The 19,492-nt window shown below is 50.5% G+C and overlaps 1 protein-coding gene across 2 annotated transcripts in view; it reads right to left on the bottom strand.

The window, feature by feature from the left end:
• SLCO2B1 (solute carrier organic anion transporter family member 2B1) overlaps positions 1–18,766 on the bottom strand; it is a 68,113-nt gene extending 49,347 nt beyond the window's left edge. For both annotated transcript variants that reach the window (XM_005445937.4, XM_027814869.2), the window contains exons 1-2: positions 18,614–18,766; positions 4,670–4,772 (exon numbers count right to left, since the gene is read on the bottom strand). In XM_005445937.4, the coding sequence (XP_005445994.1) occupies positions 4,670–4,750 (81 nt within the window). In that variant the 5' untranslated portion in view covers positions 4,751–4,772; positions 18,614–18,766. The remainder of the gene's footprint in view (positions 1–4,669; positions 4,773–18,613) is intronic.
• Between the last annotated feature and the right edge of the window lie 726 nt (positions 18,767–19,492).

Raw genomic sequence — 19,492 nt, 5'->3', positions numbered from 1 at the left:
GGCTTTGGGAAGCATGCCATCCCCTGAGGAGGGATGTTGGATTCACAGCTGTGTCTGCTAATGAATCTGGAAGCCACCTCTGAGTCATTAACATCATTGGGCATGTCTTCAAGGTACAGGATGGCAACAGGCAGGGTCTGGCAGGGACGAGGAACATGCCCATGGGACCATGGCATCGCCCTGGGGCTGCTCACCTTCCTACGTGGGGCCCTACCAGGAGGGGTTTCACTGACCACATCAACACACAATGCCTGAAAACATGTGCACCTTAAACAACCCAGCAGTGATCGCATTCTCAGCCACAGTCTTCAAATGTCCAAGTGGACTTTCATGTCTCCCAGGTATCCCAGTTTTACTGGACAAAACCTCTTTGTATTGACTACGGTGGCTCACACTACGGACTATGCTTTACTGCCAAGCAATTAGTCACTTCCAGCCTGCTTCCTTTTCATCTGCAGGTGAGCTGTTGCCATAACGCACACATAGGCCTTCCAAAAAGTTTCTCCTTCTGTAGCAGTCTCCATCAGAGGATCCCGAACTACTTCGTGTCTACAAGTAAGCAGTTCTTCAGCAGAACTGCTCCTCCCCAAACTTGTGTGTCCATCATGAGATGCTTAATGCCAAGCTTGAAGCCAAGCCAAGACCTTGGACTTGAAGAGAAGCAGCAGCTGACTTAATTTAATCTGCTCTGATGGATTGTAGGAACTCATGACAGGTATCTCTAAAGGCTCAGAGACCATCAGCCCCAGGAGCATTGCCCAGAAGGACAGTTTTGAGTTATGCCTCTGAGTTGCATTTTGACACACGGCAACCAAAAATGGAGAGTTTTCGTGACAAGCTCTCTCTCTGGAGATTTTTTATAATTTTTTTATTAATTAATTATTTATTTATTTATTTCTAAAAAATTAAATTGCAGTGCTGTGATTTTTGGTCCTTCATCTACTTCAAACGCATAAACCACATTGTGCAATGGGTTTGTGTTTCTGCAAGAGCCATTCAAACCCTGGACTTGACATTATATTTTCTGAGGAAGTCATTTAGAAACTGGATAGGGTGACCTAACTTCTTGAAAGCAAAAAAAAAAAAAAAAAAAGATCTGGGGAAAACATGCTGTGCTGACTATAATTGTGTGTTTGGTGACATGCATGGTCAGGTCATCTCTGCCTTAGGGACGAAAACAAGTTCCTTCAGCAGTTTAATGTGAAACATAGAATCAGAAGAGAGGATTTGCTCTCCTTGGCCACCGGCTGCAGCCAGGGTAACACCTGGCAATGGCTTCATCGTGGCTGCTCCCAGCCTGCTGTGATTGCAATCATCCCTGCAGCCTCCTGCAACGCTGCTCTGCCCTGGAGAGATCAGTCAGGGATTCCCTGCCGAGCTTTCCAAGCACAAACCCAGCAGTAGGTGTCTATCAGAAGCAGAACTGGTGTCCACCGTATCCTTTACTTCTGCCCTTCTCAGGGTGGGCTCCAGGGACCCTTCAGCAAGCAGCAGACTCTATCAGGCATGGGTGGTTTCAGAGTTGCCCATTGCCCTGCCCAGGACTCGCCTGCAAAACTCCCCACCAAGAGTTTCCTCTACATCTACCTTCACAGACACCTTTGCTCAGCAAAACAAACGTTGATTCTGTTCACAGATCCGAGCTGACTTTGCATCTCAGCAGCTTTAATCTTTGAAGTTTCAAACCCCTTTAAAACATCCCCACAAGGAAAAATCAATGGGATTTTATTTTAAAAGATAATCTTGCTGGTAAGTAAAAAAAAAAAACCTCAAAACCAAAACAGCTGAATGGACTGAAAAGAGGAGTGGGGGAGAAACCTCAGGACCGTACGGCACCGAGCTCTCCCCTCTCCTGTGCCTCCAGCCTCTGCAACTCTGGTAGCCCTGTGCCTTGGTGACTTCTTCTGAGCTCATTTCACCTCTGCCACAAGGGATGAGGTGGACTAAATTTACCAGCATTTGTAACAAAAACCCCAAACCCAAAAGCTTCCCCACAACAGTGACAAAGAAATCTTACATTGAGCGTAGCAATAGACAATGATGCGATCGTTACTGATGAAGTACAATTATTCGGCCAAAAAAGAATGAACCAGATGCTGCAGGAGAGAGGGTGCCAGCCCAGGTGCAGCCCGTAGTTCTGCAAAGAGCTCCTCTTCGGAGAGGACCTGGGATTGCACAGAGTCCGGCAGGACACTTACAGCACTGCGTTGCCATAAGGGCGGGAGCCCCTCTGCTGTGGGGACAGGCTGGGAGAGCTGGGGCTGTGCAGCCTGGGGAGGAGAAGGCTGCGGGGAGACCTTAGAGCAGCTCCCAGTGCCTGGAGGGGCCGACAGGAAAGCTGGGGAGGGGCTTTGGGCAAGGGCAGGGAGTGGTGGGACAGGGGGGAATGGCTTGAAGCTGAGAGAGGGGAGATTTAGGTTGGACATGAGGAAGAAACCCTTCCCCGTGAGGGCGGCGAGGCGCTGGCCCAGGCTGCCCAGAGCAGCTGTGGGTGCCCCATCCCTGGCAGGGCTCAAGGCCAGGCTGGACGGGGCTGGGAGCAGCCTGGGCTGGGGGGAGGGGGCCCTGCCCCTGGCGGGGGGTGGGACTGGCTGGTCTTGAAGGTCCCTTCCAGCCCAAACCCTTCTGTGATTCTGCGATTCTATAACTTTGAAGAAGCAAGGTATATATGACTGTCTCTGGCTTACATTAAAAATTAAATGAAAAGACAACAGGAAGAATAAGGAATCTGATCTCCCAGCTTACCAGGTCACTACCAACTCTCCTACGTAAAGGAAACTATAATTTTCCGCACATGCTTGCAGTGACATGCTAGGAAAAGCCCATGTTAAACCATGTATGTAATACTGCATATTACATACATGTAATATGTATTACATATTACAGAAAATCCCCAAACCTGTGACTGCATAGGAACAGAAAAAGCATTTTCCATCTTGCTCTCCATCTATTCACTCAGCCGTTTTGGACCTGCTCCCACATCATACCACCTTTGGCTCCCTCAGACCTGTGTGTCTCAAGCTCCCGCTTCACAGTAGTCTGTTCCCATAGCAAAGCACTCCCTGGCTGTCGTCTGCCTGTTTAAACAAGAGCATCTTGAAAGCTGATGTTCACAAGCCAAACAACATGCTCCATCGAACATAGCATCTGCCATCCAGCCAGGCCAATACCTGGCTTATTTTTAGTTTCCTGCTTCCTTGTGACATGTGAGAAAAGAACGCAAAACTTTCAAAATGTCCTTTTTGTGGAAAAGAAGACAGATATATGAACTTGATTTTGATGCAAGCTGAGCACTTGCTTTTCCTGACATCACTGTGGTCAATACTGGTTATTATTTCCACTTTGCAGATGTCTTATCAAAATGTTTACACCCTTTTTTTCTTTTGAGTGTCACTACACGTCATCAATAGTACCTTGCAGCAGACCACCAGTCACACAAGTGGTGTGATCATCATCATTACATGGGACTTTTTAGAAAAATACTATTACCACCAACTATAAAAAGAGAAAAGGATTCCCCACCACCTCCACAGCCAAGGATCACGGATCCTCCTCTGCAAACAACTGAGCATGCAAATAACAAGCTGAGGACCCCCGCCCCTGGCACCAACACAGCCATGGGTAGGAGGCAAGACCATAATACCTGCAGGCAAGCTCAACATCAACATGCTAATCCCAAACAGGCAGCAGTGGCCCCCCCACCAGAAGATCTCAGCTGCTACTGCATCCAGCCTCACACCACTTCCCAGCTTTGATAAGGGGCGAAAAAGGGACCTTCACCCAGGGTTCCCCATGGCTCAGCGGTTTGGGTGCTCCAGGACAGGGGAAATGTGGCCTCACACCTACGTTGGCAAGTCAAGCTGGTCCTGTGCCTTCCCTGGGCAGCCCTCCGACCATCAGATTGCTGTGCAGAAGTGACCACCACCACCTGCTGTTCCCACCACAACCAGCTCTTGGGGCTTTTGCAAAGGGCTTAACCAAGTCCACTCGTCTAGCTGCCTGCACTGGGCCTGGCAGAGCTCTTGGGTGGAGGTGTGGAGGAACCGTCTCCCTGCACGGCCCCAGACACCCAGCAGCAAAACAAGGAGGAGCTGGGTGAGCTCGTGTCAGGGTCAGGAGGTGTCGCAGGGCGGGTGGCCTGAATCATTGCTTAGGACATACGTTTTCCATGAATAAATTCAAGCAAGGGAAGCCAACTAGATGCCATTCCTTGCCTAAATGGTGACTAATACCCCAAGTTTTGCAGGCTGCTGTGTGCTAAGCTTCAAGCATCAATTCCCCCTTTCCTCTATCTCTGCTGCCACCATTACATAGAAGCATTTATCAAGGGTATCATAAAAAAAAATTATTTCCATGAAGACCGAGGCTCATAGCTGCTTTGAGATCTGGGATTTGTTTCTCTTGGAGGTTTTTTTTGGGGGGGGCTGTGGGAATTTCACTGACAGTTGTTAAACACTGCAGAAGCTGCAAGTTAAACTTGCGCTGCAGCATCGCTCTCCCACCACTTGATTTTGGACGGAGCTGGCTGCACATCCAACAGCACTTCTGCCACATTTTTCAAATACATTTGGTAAACAGAAGTCTTATCAATGCCTTCTGCAGGAAGTTAAACTCCTCTTTACCAGGCCAGTAATCCAAGAGGGGATTATAGAAAGCAGGAGGTATTTACCTTGATACTGAGAAATGGGTTCCTGCAGAGCGTTTTCCGGGAGCGATCCAAGTAGCTGCTCTTTGTAGCGGTACTTGTCATCCTGTCAGTCTGCTTTATCCGCCTGCCAAAATAAATCATTCAGCACAATGCTAAGTTGCTCTGCCTAAATTCGCCTTGCTCAGCACAGCAAAATCCTGTCATGCTTGCAAACACCCCCACAGCAGGCACACAGTTGTCGTAAGGAATTGTTAATTATTCCTGGTTTTCATTTTCTCTTAGCACTTCACTTCGACAAAGCAACACAGCAGCATGCAAAACACTAACGTGCTAACTACAAAGGCACCTAAGAGGTTAAAAATTATCAATCATTTCACTTCCAAGGAACAAAGCAGTGCTGGGCCAAGATCCCAGTATTTCAAAATCCCAGCCATACAAGAGCATATCTGGGGCCAACGCCTTCCAACAGAATGATGGACGATGTTCTTTAAATATTATGGGGGTGAGTCCTGTTTAGCATCCTTTTCAATGACCGGAGTGATGGGGCAGAGTGCACCCTCAGTCAGTTGGCTGGAGATACAAGACTGGGAGGAGGAACTGACAGAGCTGATGGTTGTGCTGTCATCCAGAGGGACATCAACAGGCTGGAGGAAGGGACACCCAGAGGGACCTCAATGGGATAGAGAAAGGGGCACCCAGAGGGACCTCAACAGGCTGGAGAACCTCATGAAATTCAACTTCATGCAAAGTCCTGCCCCTGGGGAGGAACAACCCCAGGCATCAGCACAGGCTGTGGGCTCACCAGCTCTGCAGAGAAGGACCTGGTGTTGAACGTGAGCCGGCAACACTTCCTCACAGCAAAGGAAAGCCAGATGGGCTGCGTTAGGAGGAGTGTTACCATGATCTCCAGAGGTCCCTTCCAACCTTCTTCTTTTCTGGAGACATCCAAAACCCACCTGGACACAAAAGTGCAACCTGCTCTAGGAGAGCCTGCCTTAGCAGGGGCTTGGGCTGGATGGTCTCCAGAGGTCCCTTCCAACCCCAGCCATTCCATGACTCTGGTTCTGTAATCTCATCTATTCTGCGATCCTGATCCTGTAATAATTATTTCAATACACATAGAAGGGATGTGGGCAATTGTTACTGCCCCAAGCTATGGGAGTCTAATTGCTCTGATCAACCCCTTCATACCCTTGAATCACACGAGACATCTTGTCTTCTTTTTGTCTGCTATCAACCACCTGCCTAGATTGACCGTCTAAATTAGGAAACAGATCTCCAGACCTCCCCTAATACCACCTTAACCCCAGCCACAAAGAGCGTCTTAGGGTCTTCACACAATGCATGGGGCAGGCTCTGGTCTCCACCGTGCTGGTGCAAACCCCCTTGAGCCATATTCTCCTTCCATGGTAGCTCAGCCCCACAAACCCCAGATAAGCTCCTCTGATTTGGTTAGATACATCTGAGACCAGGATCCAGCCTCTGCGTTACATATTGCACTGTATCAAGCTGTCTGAGCTTTGTAGGTTTGTTTGCAATATGCATTTACTCACTGACACTATAGCTGGCGGTCAGTGCTACAGGGTGAGAAAAATACCCACAGCAATGGAGAGATGGGAGAAGAGGCTGAGAAGAAAAACCCAACTGTGCATTAGCTCAGCTCTTAGATGGTGCTGGAGCAGCCTTAGGCCAAGTGTGAGGGAACTGCCCAGACATGAATCACAGAATCATAGAATCAGAGTCATTTAGGTTGGAAAAGACCTTTAAGATCATCAAGTCCAACCGTTAACCCAGCGCTGCCAAGCCCACCACTAAACCATGTCCCTAAGCACCACATCTATGTGTTTTTTAAACACCTCCAGGGATGGCGATTCCGCCACCTCCCCAAGGCGAGGTCAAGCTCACCAGCTGTGGCTGAGGTCACATTTGCTGCTGCATGTCTGCATGGGGTGTAAGTGGTTTCAGCTCCCCATCACACAGGGCTGGTGGCTTCACCAGGGCATGGTGTGCAGAAGTGTGCTCATGAGATCAAGCGGCTTTGGAGATGCTGGCTGGCCAAATTGCCTTCCCAAGAGCTGACTACAGCCAACCATCGCTCTGCCTAACTGAAGGTGGGGGCTGGGGACCTCCCTACAGCCTCAGAGGCAGAAGCTCCTGCCTGCAGGAGCAGGGCTCAGCAAGCCCTTCTCCATCCCTCCATACGTTGGGTCTGTGATGGATTAAAGCCCTCCTTTCCCACCTCTCATTTTCACCCATGGTGGTTTTGCATCTCCACTGGAAGAATCCTTCCACTCTAGCTTTCTGGCTCCCAACCACCACCTAAATTTAACCGTGCAAAGAAATGTACATCAGTGGGAAGCCACCGTTCCCCTCCCTGCCCCGCTGACCTCCTTCCCTTTGGACCTGCGCTCCCTCCTCCCTTCTCACCTGCTATGTCTGTGGAGTGAATGATGCACGGGAGGATGACGTCTTTGTTGGGTTTTTAGTACCCAGGCTTCCTGCTCAGGAAACTGTATTGTTTGGAGGCACGTTAAACACATTAGGCTTTAGCTTGTTCAGTACACTCTAATAGATGTTTCCACCTCAGTGGCATCTGCAAGCTCTACAGCAAATGGGGTGAAAGGTTTTGCATTATTATTTTGTGTAATTCTATTTCCCCCATGATGAGAGGCAAAGGAGCACATACCACAGCCTCAGACAAATTAAAAAAATGTTCAGGTTGATGTAAACTCTAGTAAATGTAGACTGCCTTAACAATGGCATTTATACAACCCTTAAGTGCAGTGCTCAGAAGTAAATTCAAGAGGGGGACCTGCACTCCACTGAGTTACAAGCTCCACAGCATCCTCTGCAAAAAGCAATTGCTGCCCTCAGCCCCATTTCAAGAGACAAGATATTGCTACAACAAAATACAGGATGGGATCAATAAAGTAAATTTGATCGTAAATTAAAGCATCCATGAAAAGCTCCCTGGAACCTCTGGAGGATTAAGCAGCACAAGAGCAAAAGCACCTGCCTCTCTCCAGACCATGGCATCCAATATTGCCTGTCTCTGGGAGCAGCGCTGTGATGAATTATTTACAGCTACCAAGTTTGTTGCTGGAGCTTCTTGAAAGCTCAGGGGTGATGCAGGGAAAAGAAAAAGGGATCCAGGGTAGCAACGGGGGGAAACTAAAAGGAGTCTGGGCCTGGATTTCCAGGGATGGGCATGCTCATGGAGTTGGTAATCACTGTAGGCTTAATGCCCTTCTTGCCCTGGTTATCTGTATTAATGTCTTTGCTAGCCCTCTGCACCAAAGGTGCACTCAATTAGACCTGCAAACAACAAATCCTGTGGTCTGGAGGAATATTTTGGTCCCCCTGCCCATCCTTTCCAGGACCTTTTGTAAATGTGTGCATCCTTTAACACTTCAGAGTGTCCAGGAAGCTGCTACACCTGGAATTAGTCCAACTTCTTCCCTAATCAGCTTTCATAGTCTTCTCAGCAGAAGAAAATGGTAGAAAGCACTGGTAGAAATGTTTTCAGTAATCCCTGCCTAAGCAGGTTATGAACGTCCCTCACCCTTCACCGTGCCCCAGATTCACCACAAATTTCTTTTGTGTTAAGGACAACCTGCAATCATCTGTCAGCAGCTGGTGGCCAAGGATGCACAGCCACATCTGACTCCATCCCACCACACACACCTCCGTCTCACCACCAGCGAGGTTTCCTGATTCCTTTTCAGTATTGCCTGGGCGTGTGCACTGCCTGTGAGAGAGGGAGGTGGGAGAGCCCCGAGAGACTGTGAGGGGAAACACTCAGCGGGGATCTGAGATGATGCAAAGGTTGCCAGCAGCTGAAAATGAAGATAACCTATTGCACTTAGATACCATCCATCCATCCATCCACGCTTCTTTAAGAATTAAATAAAACAGAAAAGTATTTTGATCCAGCACAAAGGAGAACGAGCAGACCAAATATTAAAGCTGATAAGACTTAGTTGATTAAAAAAAATAATAATTTGCATGAAGGTAGCAGCATGCTGAGGTCGGACTGGTGCTTATTGCCTTCGTCTGGATCGAGCCCAGCTGTGGCAGCACCCTCTGGGGATGGCATTTGCTTGGCAAGAGCTGCTTTTTTCTCCTAGCAGATGGACATCTCCGGATGGAAAGAAAGACTATTTTCAATTAGTGCTATTTCTCCTAAGTAACGTCAAGAGGTCTCACTAAATCTGCTCCTCTGCAGGAAGGAGGCAGAACTGGTGCTGCAGGCTGGGTACAGCAGGGGAAGGAGGCAGAAAGGAGGGATGAGACAGCAAATACTAGAACATACACCCATGATGGGGTAAGGGCAGCGGAGAGCAAAAAGAGCAAAACCGAGTGGGACTGGGGCAAGGGGGGAACTTGCCTGGCCCAGGTCTGCAGCCTGATGGCCCAAGCCCCCTCCGGCACCCCAGGAAGAGGATGCGCTGTGGGAATTCCTATCCCTGCCTTGCTCCAGGCATCCCAGCGCATTGGCCATGGTACCCGTGGAGCGTGCAGGGGCCACACCAGCACAAAGGGGAAAGGTAAGGAATAATCAGTCCCAGAGTGCCACCCCTTGATTCTGGAAAACCTGACCCAAACCTGCTTCCAGCCCAGCCCTGCAAGACCAGGACCAACAGCACCCCACTCCCAGGGCAAGCTGCTTCCCATCTCTGTGCCTCAGTTTCCCCAAGAACAAGCCAGGGAATAGATACCACCTGCCTCTATAAAGTGTTTGTGGAGCAGTGGATAAACTGGGAGAGGGAAAGGCTGTGGGCTGTGGCAGCGGGGGCTGTGTTTTTGCAAGGCTGAAGCATTTTGCAAGGCCTTTTGGCAAGCAGTGGTGCTGCTTCTACAGCACTGCAAGGAAGGACCTAACTGGAGACCAGGCTCTTGCAGAAGCTGTGAATGCAGGAGGCCAGCACCCTTTACAAGCACAAGCCCAGAGTGACCATCCCACTTATCTTTATTAGCTACTCGAGAGCAATTAGGCTGTGTTTACACAATATACCATGATTATACAACGTGCTTAATGAGAATCAGAGGCTGCATTTCCTGGCTGTCTAGAGGGCTGGGGTGGCTGGAGAACTAGGCTGTGGCCACGGGCAAATCCCTGCCTGCAGGAGTGAGGGATCCGAGCTGCCTTCAGACCAGAGGGTAGCCTGGCAGCACCCCCTTCCTTCCCGAGCCCCCTTCAACCAGCCCCAGAGACACGGTTTCTGCATGTTGGTCTCCTGGTGCTGGCAACGGGACATTTCTGCAAAGCTAGAGGAGGTGTCACTGCTTGACTCTGCTCTAGGAGAACCTGCTTTACCAGAGGGTTGGACTAGATGGTCTCCAGAGGTCCCTTCCAACCCCAACCACACTGTGATTCTGACTTCAGTCTTCTGCTCCTGGTGAGACACAGCTCAGGAGAACATGGCCACTGGAAGCCTGCCTGGTGAGTTACTGGCCAAAGAGGATGAGCTTGGCCCATACATGGATGGGAAGGGATGTCTAAGAAACATAACAGTGGGGCAAGGAGTAAGGGCAAAGGCACATTTCTCCCTGAACACCTCCCGAAGGAGGTACCTTCACAGCAAGGGTCTCCTGCTCACGATGGTCTTCACCATGGATGGCAAGCAAAGACAAACGCAGCCAGCATCTGCTCCCCATCACACCTTCGCATCTCCCTAGCTCCCAGGGCAGCAGGCTGCTGCAGTTCTGCTATGAGAACCCCCTCTGAGCATCTTCATCCAAACACTTCACTGCTCATCCTCATTTCCGCTCCTCGACCATGAGGAGTGAAGCCCCACGACCAAGCAGCTGCTGCGGCCAGCCCCACCGTTTCTGCACTGCTCTCCTGTGTACAGCTGCACCCATCAGCTCCGACACAGCTGTATTCATCTGCACACTTCATCAGAGGGGAGAGGTGCTATCTTGGCCTGCAGAGGTATTTACAATTCAGGCACTGCTCTGCTGGAGTGCTCAATGGCGCATTTCACCTTTCCTACCCCAAATCACAGGAGTGTGAAATTCATTTTCTAGGGAGACACAGACACTGAGAGGCTGGCGTCAGGTGGGATGCAAGGTGACAGGCAGAGGTGGCAGGATCCATGACCACAACCGGTGTCGCTGACCCTGGCACAAAGACCTTTAAAGCCAGTGCTGCACCCTGATGAAGCAGAAAATTGCTTCCTTAAAAAGCCTGCGAGTAAAATCTCAAGCAAAATTGCTTCTCCTATAAAACTCAGAGGGACTTTCCATGCTCAACAGTGGTGTTTGGGACTCCAGTGAGGTGCACAGGTGGCCAGGTTTCACCTAGGGTGACCTCTGGGAGATGGATGTTTTCAGTGCGGGGGCTCAGTGAAGCAGCTCATGCAGCAGGACCCCAAGCAGCAGCCACCAAGCACCCATGGGTTTTACTTATATACTTCAGGGAAGGTGATGGATGGATGGATGGATGGATGGATGGATGGATGGATGGATGGATGGATGGATGGATGGATGGATGGATGGATGGATGGCTGTTCAGCGAGCAAAGGTGCCTGATGCTGCAGATCCATCAGCTGATACTATTCCTTCAGCTGCAGGTGACGGATTTCTGCTCAGAGCCCTGTTTTCTCCACAGTTTTGTCCTGAGTCACAGCATCCCTCGGAAAGGCAGAGCCTGGCACAACAAGCCCCGGGTGTTGTGGGCACAGGGAGCTGAGCTTGGGTGTGCCAGCAGGTCAGTCCCACACCAACTGATGCTAGCAGGCTACGATAAAACTTTGCCATTAATTACAGCCTTGCTTGCCTGATGTCTCATCTCTGCTCCCAGGAGATAGTGACCCGCAAAGTGGGGGGCTACAATGTGGGGCCCCCATATGTACAGAACTTGGCCAGATAATCGCATAAGCCTTTGCAGCACAGATTAAGATGCTCCACTTGTCCCCAGGCCACACTTTCTTTTACAGCAGGCCAGCAGAAGTACCCCAAAACCTCCCAGTTTCTCTGGGACTTGCACAATGGTCCTGGCTGCCATAGCAGGGGACCAGGCTCAGTGGCACCAGCGTCCTGTCCCATTCCTGAAGACATAAATCTATCACAATGCCTTCATTAATAGCAGCATGGCTCCTGCTAGCTGAACAAGGAAAAGCACAGGCTGGGCTCAGCAGAGCTTGGGTAAATAACGGCGAATGTAACACAGCAAATTAAATCCCAGCAGGGGAGACAAAATGCCAGCAAATATCCCATAATCTGTCTTCCTTCTGCTCAATAAATCTACAATCACATTGGTAAGACTGGAATAGTGTCAGTGTGTGTATTTATATGAGCGTGCCTGTGTTAAATGGGAAGCCGGTTAGGAAAATGTGGGTGCAATGATGTTCGTAATACAACACGAGGAAAAGACAGTGTATACACATCATTCCCTCCATGGAAAAAAGATTGAGAAATAAAAAAGTATGTGTAGATGTTCCCAAAAGCTGTTTCTGTCTTGCACCAACTGGCAAAAAGAAAGTGAAAATGAGACCAGCTTGGTGACTCCTTGCAATGAGAAATGTGCCAGGGATAACACGTCCCAGAAACCTCACAAGAAGCTAAGCCAAAGAAAATCTGTTACCAAGAAGTTAAAAGATTAGAAGAAAGATGGGTGTTGAAACCCATGAAACACAACCATGGGTGATGAGGAAGAGGCAGCAGCCCTGCTTTGGCATGGGGCAGGGCCGGCTGCTCTCTGGTCCCTGCCAGCCCTGACCCCTCTGACTTGGGAAGGATGAAGCCCTCCCCATTTTCGTGATGAGGTCTCACAGAGCTCCCTGCCCTCCTCGTCATGCCCTGCTGAAGCTGGAGACTGTCTTGGAGGTGTCCTCACCTTCCTCAGCACTGCAAGATGCGGTGAAAGGGTGGGAGCTCACCCAGAGATGGGAACTCTCACGCCATCTCCCATGGAAGTGAGGCACGTGGAGGAGCTGCAGCTGTGGATGCTGTCACACAGCTGCGGAACTCACCTGACCCTACATGTGCACTGGGGACACCTGGCCCTGAACCACCTGCTGGCCTATGCTGGCAGTCAACAGGGAGAGACCAGCACTTCCATGGCCCAACCCAACCCAATGTGGCCACCAGAAGAAACATGACAAGCCAGTCGCATCCTCAAGGTGTATTTGCTACTGGCAAAGGCAGCAACGTATCCAGCCCGGGGACACAGTGCAAAGCCCAGCGGTCTGAGGTAAGGTGAGATCAGACGCAGTCGCATTCATTCCCTTGGGGGGGAACACATGGCAGGATAAAATGGAGAGGGTCTCCACACTGAAAAAAAGAAAAAAAGGGTTGCTTTTGGGTGGTCATTTTTGAGCCAGCACACAGCTTTCCTGCAGCTCTGCAGAGCAAGGCCGGCAGAGCCATGAGCACAGCATGGGACTGTCCCCATGTGCTGGAGGACCTTCATGGTGGCAGTCGCCATCATCATGCATCCTTGGGAAGAAGACGGTGCCCGCTGCACAGGCTGAGGTGCCAGAGGGGAAAGCCTCTTGCCTGCCAGAGGGGAAAGCACCTGAGAGCAAAAAGCAGCTCAGAGCCCAGAGGGAAGGCATCGCAGAGGGTGCAGGCGAGGGAGGCGCTGGGGCTGGGGTCCCCAGTCTCAGTGAGTTACATGAGCAGCAAGGCTGGGAATTGCTTAATGACATGAATCATTTGCAGGGTTTCCTTTTCAAAGGCTGCCCAGAGCTATGGGGCTGTCGGGGTCCAGTGCCCCAGAGACCCTCCACTCACCCGTCTTGCTCCTGCTGCCTCCCAAGCTCTCATGGGATGCATCCCGCTCTGTGCAAAAGCAACTTCTCGTTAAACCTCACCACGCTCCTGCCCTTGTTCCTCCCCGTGTGAACTATGGGTTGGCTTGTGCCAGCAGCTGCGCTGCGGGTGAATGCAGCTCAGCTGAAGGACATGTGGATGTGTAAGATTTTGCCAGACAGGAATCTCACAGCTGTGCAAGTTTTACTCCTCTGTAAGAGCTTAGGCAGTGTATTGAATAGAAAGTTAGCCCTCTCCTCTAGACCGTGCCAGATGCTGAGCATACTCTTGTATGGGGGACGAGCAGATGTGGCGTGTATACCAAAAAGTGATGCCTTGTGTCCTCGATGGGGATTTCCTATTTTAGCACCACCTCCTGTGTGTTTGGCAGGGACATAGTCTCTCCTCCAAGCAGATCAAGACCCCAGGACAGGAGTTAAAATGATGAATGAAATATGAAAAAACCTGTTCCCCAGTGGGGACCTGCCTTTCCATAGGCTGCAGACACAGTGCTTGAGTCTGTGGAGAAACATCTGCTGATAGAAATCTGAAGGAAGGTGACCACAAACCAGAGTTTTTCTAATCTGGGGTTTTACATACTGTAAATACCTTCCTGGTACTTTTTTTCCTCCATACGTTACTGATGCTTGGACAGGAGGGAAGACATAGGGAAAGATGAGTATTTTTAAAGAGCTGTAGGACTTTGCAGTGCCGTTGGCAAGGAGCAGCTGGAGGAAATGTATGAAAGCAAGAAAAAGGCAGGGGCCAGAGGGGCTTCAGTGACTGACAGATGCAGACAGGCTCTGATGAGAAAAACTAACTTTTTGTAGGGGAAGCTATTGCAAAACGAAGAGCAGGAGACACTGCAAAAGCCTCGTGCCTTGAACGCACAGCCTGAGTGAAAGCCCCAGGAGCTTCCTTGTGCACAGCCTTCCTGGAGCAATCCAGATGTTGTTTGCTATATATAATATACATATATATATATATATAATCTACAACTTCTACAAAAACCAAAAACACCCAAACCAGGATTTTCCATCTGCACACATGGTCTGCCCAGGACCATGGACCTGATCCCCTGCGCTGACGTGAGTATTGCGTGAGGAGCACCTATACACCAATTTCACTTACTTCCTACCCATTTGTTTCCATGGGACATTCAAGAGCAGCTCTTTTCTCTCTCCAGGCTAACCCATTGATTAGCAGCCAAAGTGCTGCCAGATTCCAGGAGGAGACCAGTAAGATTTACTTCACTGGGAGCTGGAAACCGTGCCGGCCACCCACACACAAGAGGGATTGATCGAAGGGTAGGTGCAGAGAAGTGCTGCTATGAGGAATGGGGAACCGAGAGTAGAGCTTAGGAGAAGTGAAAAAATTCCTTAGCCAGCAAAAGAGAGCTGAAGAGGAGCTGTTTATAAACACCCAGGAGGAAATGCTGTGAGTAGAAGGGAGTTGGTGACATTATGGGACTATGCTGGGACCAGAAGCAAGTGCTGGAGCAAACAAACCCTTGAGGGGGCTGGATCTGGCAGGAGAAAGGGAAGAAACACTGATATTTTGGGCGACAGGGGAAATTAATTCATGTCACAACTAAGTGTCCTTCTTCCATTATTTAATATTAATGGACTGCAGAAAGTCATCTTTATTATGGAGGGCTGTTGCTTCTTTTCTTTTTGCTGCCAGTTTTTTTTCCACCCTGTGGAAGAAGCACCTCCTGCTCACCTCGAGAGCAGTTATGGGCTGGCGTGCTCAGACAGATCAAGAAAGCTCAGTGAAAATGGAGATTGTTTTCTGGAAGTCCCCGGACCTGCAGCTTGCCCCGGCCAAGCTGTCTGTCTGCAGCCCGGTACCCAGCCAGCAGCGAACCCTCTCCTACATCCCTGGGAGCGATCTTGTCCCAGGGTTTCTCCAGCCATCCACCCAGTACCAATTTCTCCCAGCGGATATTTCAGAGCCTTGCAGAGTTTGAAACATGTTTCAAGCCAGAAATTCCCCATGTCACTTGCTGCTCTGCAGCGTCTTACGCTGTCTCCACTTCTTTTGAAAATCCACAAACCCTGGGGCTAACGACAGGTCCTGAGATGTGTAGTGAGGCTCCCAAGCCATCCCTCTGGTCCACATTTAGCAAGGTAATGGCTCCGGACATGGAGCATTTAATCCACCGGATAGGTTAAGCCAGGGCACATGCAGGATAAAGGTCCTGCATGGTGCAGACCAGCGCCCCCAGGGAAGCACTGGGACCAAACTGAGAGCCAGGAACCACATTGAAAGGGGAGGGGTGAGGATCTATTTTTGACCAGACCAAGGTCCCCCAAGACGCCTGGGTTGCTGCTGCAAACCAAGCAGCCCAGCAAAGCTGAACGGCTGGGTAAGGAGTGCTCGGGTGAGCCAGGACGAAGCATTTCAGAGCCTGGGAACACCACCCACGCCCAGCAGCATGGCTGGCAAAAGCCAGAAAACTGGAGGAGTAGGAGGGAAAATGAAGATAAATTAGAGTACGTTGCAAAATAACCAAATAATAAATAACAAAAAGGAGGGCTGGGAGTCAGGAGGGCTCTCACAGCAAGCTTGATGTCAGTGGTTCCCCTAACAGCCTTTCAGAAACTTTATGAGGGAATTAGCCAAAGCAGAGCACAGCTTTGTACATGTCTGTGCAAACAAGGTGGGGGAGCAAACCCCCACTCAGGCTACACGGCTTTTCAATAGCTGCTGCCTCTTAGTGCATGGCAAAGCAGATGGGTGCCACATGGATGCCACAGCAGGGAGGTGATGCTCCTTTCTGATGTTTTTCACCTTTCTGGCATCTTGTCCCTGAGCACAAGACACCGTAGACCAGTGCAGGGAGTGGGGAAAAAAAAAATAAAAAATCAGTCATGAAATTTCTGCACACAACTGATAAAAGGTCCTCTGGAATGGATCGATATGGCTTGGACCACTGTTGAGAAATCAGATCCTGATGGGAGCTTGGATAAAGCATGCTCCATTGCCCGCTGGAGCTGTACCAGCAACTGCAGACGAGCTGCACTGCACTGCCTCAAACGGATGCTGGGTAAGGTTGTCATATGCAGCTCACAGGGTGAAATATAGACATGAATTTTGATAAGCTCCTGAAGCAGCTCAGCTCTGGCCTGTTTTTATGGCTGGGTACCCTTGGTGCTGCTCATAACCAGCCCTAAGTGTCTCTCTTTTTTGCCTCATTTGCTGTTGCTCTTTCATAGAATCACAGAGGGGTTTGGGCTGGAAGGGACCTTCAAGACCAGCCAGTCCCACCCCCTGCCAGGGGCAGGGCCCCCTCCCCCCAGCCCAGGCTGCTCCCAGCCCCATCCAGCCTGGCCTTGAGCCCTGCCAGGGATGGGGCACCCACAGCTGCTCTGGGCAACCTTTAATTTACTCCAATATCCTTGACTGGGATTTTCCTTTTTGCTCTGGAACTGGTGCACTAAGCATAACAGTAAAGAGCTCAGAGCCTGCTCGGGTCAGACATGAAGCAGCAGGACCTCAGAGCATCATGGTTCCAGGGATCCCACCCATTTCCCAGTGCATTGCAGGGGCTCCAGCTGGAGAAAGCCCATGGCACGGCTGCAAATCCATGCACGCTGTGACAAGGTGCCTTAGACACATATCCAGGTGAGACAGGAGGGAGGGAGGGATGTGCCCTTCTGACACAGGAATTGCCCAAAGCCACCAGAGATATAAGAGACCCAGGGTGCACCCCTACGCACCTTGCAGGGAGCCTTGAGCATCACGTGCCTCTTAAGCGAAGAAAAACCTGCTCAGGAACTGGAGCAGTAACAGGTTCTACCACCTCTGCACACAGACATAAAGCATCCTTGAGCAGCCCTGAGCCTGTGCCCTGAGGTCGCCCCAGACAAACCTCTGCTCCCTCTCTCTCCAACCTGGATGTGCTGCCAGGGATGGGTCAGCCTTACCCCTAGCTGACCAGGTCCACAGGGGTTGGAAGCAGAGGGGTGCAACAGCCCCCACCCAGGGTGGGACACCTCCCCATCCCATCCCAGCACAGCCAGCCTTGATGTCCCCATGCCCACCAGGAACACTACAGCCAAAATCAGACAGAAGCAGCAAGCACGGCCGATGCATGATCAGCTGGGCTGTGCAAAGCCCGGTGCCTTCTTGCAGCATTTAATCCCACCTCTAACCTGTTAAAAAACAGGGTTTTCAGGGAGGACAAGCTGATCCCACAGCCGGCTCCCAGGAGGCTACCCCACCTCCAGGTTGTTAAGCACTGGACAGTTTAAGGGACACATCTGCTCCAACATTTGCAAGAGCCAGAAGAAACCAAGAAGCCTGATTCACTCAGACCAGACCAGCTAAGAAAAACCCAGCAGGATGCTGGCGGGAGCAAGCAGAGGTAGCAGCTCAGCCCTGAACACAGGGCTCCCCCCCAGGCTAAACCCACACCTCTCCAGAGCAGCAAAAGCACATGACAAAGAGAGTTGCATTCCATCACCTCGATCAATGGGCTGTTTGCGTCTTCACCCCCAGCTGCAGAGCTGCACAAAGGCTTTCCCTCCAGCATTAACCCTCCCCTGCTCCCTCCACCGATTTTCTCAGAGCCAGGAGGTCACATCGGCTTTTTGTAACCAACGCTGTGATCCTGCTTTGGGTCAGGGTGAATCGGTTCCTCTCCCAAGGAATGTGCTGCCGGAGAAGCCTGGGCTTGGCCAGGGTCCCCAAGCGGCACCCACAGGGTCCCAGCCCAGGCCAGGTCCACACATCCTCCCCGAGAGCCTGCCAGGACCCGGGGTGAGAATGGGCATTGCTGTCAAAGGAGAAGCAAACCTGTAAGACAAAACCAACAGTGGCAGCCTTGGGGAATGGGAAAACTCCCTGCAAAGGGAGAAATAAGTGGAGCTGCCTTACTGGGAAAAAGACTCAAATAAATAGACGCAAGCAGCGAGGAAGCGACAAAAGACATGTGCAGAAAGCTGGCACGCAACAGGCACGCAGAACATTTGTAGTCGCTCCTTTTTTTCCCCCTTTAGCTTTTAAGCTGCTGGGAAAATCCAGCTCCTAAGCCAAAAGGGTTCAAGGAGTCTTGCAAAACAACTCAGGGAAAAGCAGCGTGAGAAACTTCGCATCCAGCAGACCCCCAGCCCGCCCTGCCGCTCGGAGGCAGACCCCGAGCGAGCTCGGTACCAAAGTCATCCTCAGCATCTCCTCGCAGAGGGCAGCTGCTGCCATACTCACAATTTCAGGACTCTCCCGATCCCAGTCCCACTGCGCTGGGAGCAAAAGTTTTCCTCTGCCAGCGGCTGCTGAGGCCATTCACTACTTTTACTTCCCAGCCTGGAGGTGGGGATGGGTGTGTGGAGGTGGGGCTTAGGCTGCAATTTCAAAAGCCGGAGTACATTTTCACCAAAACTTTTGCAATCTCTGTCAATAGGAATTTATTTTTTTTTCGTTTTCCCTTCTCCTGAAGTTGCAATCCAAAAATGACAGAGCTGCCCATGTGGTTTGCTGATACAGGGCTTTGCAAACCGCTTACACAATAGTCCCAGTCTCCAAACTGGTCTTTGCTTTCTTTCCATCTCCTGGCTCTCCTCCCTGCAAAGGGTCCCATCCCTCTAGAGCTTTTTCTTTACATTCATTTTCTTATTCCATTTGCTTTATCTGCATTTATTTCTTTAACTTACGAAGCTGTGGTGTTAGCCTGGGATTTGTGATTGGGAGCATTTGTTTATATAACCCCAGAGTATTTATTTTTCAATATCTCTCCCCATTGTTTTTTTGCACTAATTACTAAGGCACTTCCAGATAAGAACTGGAGGAGTTAACAAACAGGCAGACCCCGTTAAAGCTGTCAAAGGCAAACTGGAATTTGTCTCTTTGGAGTTCTGGTGCTTTCTCAGCCCTACCAGCCTTCGCTGTTTGTTCCTCCTCCTCGCCCCTGGTTGTTGGATTTGCTCCATCTGCTGCCGGCTGGGATGGGGACGTGGACCCGTGTGTGCCACGGATGGAGCTGGCCCTGGCCATCTCTGTGCTGCAGAGAGATGGGTGAGATGAGCTGCTGCCTGCACTTAGACACCATGAACAGAGGTGTGGGGTGAAAGCAGACAGAGCTATCAA

This window comes from Falco cherrug, chromosome 2, assembly GCF_023634085.1.
Source record: "Falco cherrug isolate bFalChe1 chromosome 2, bFalChe1.pri, whole genome shotgun sequence".
Taxonomy (NCBI): Eukaryota; Metazoa; Chordata; class Aves; order Falconiformes; family Falconidae; genus Falco; species Falco cherrug.
This window is presented reverse-complemented; position numbering and strand designations above follow the sequence as displayed.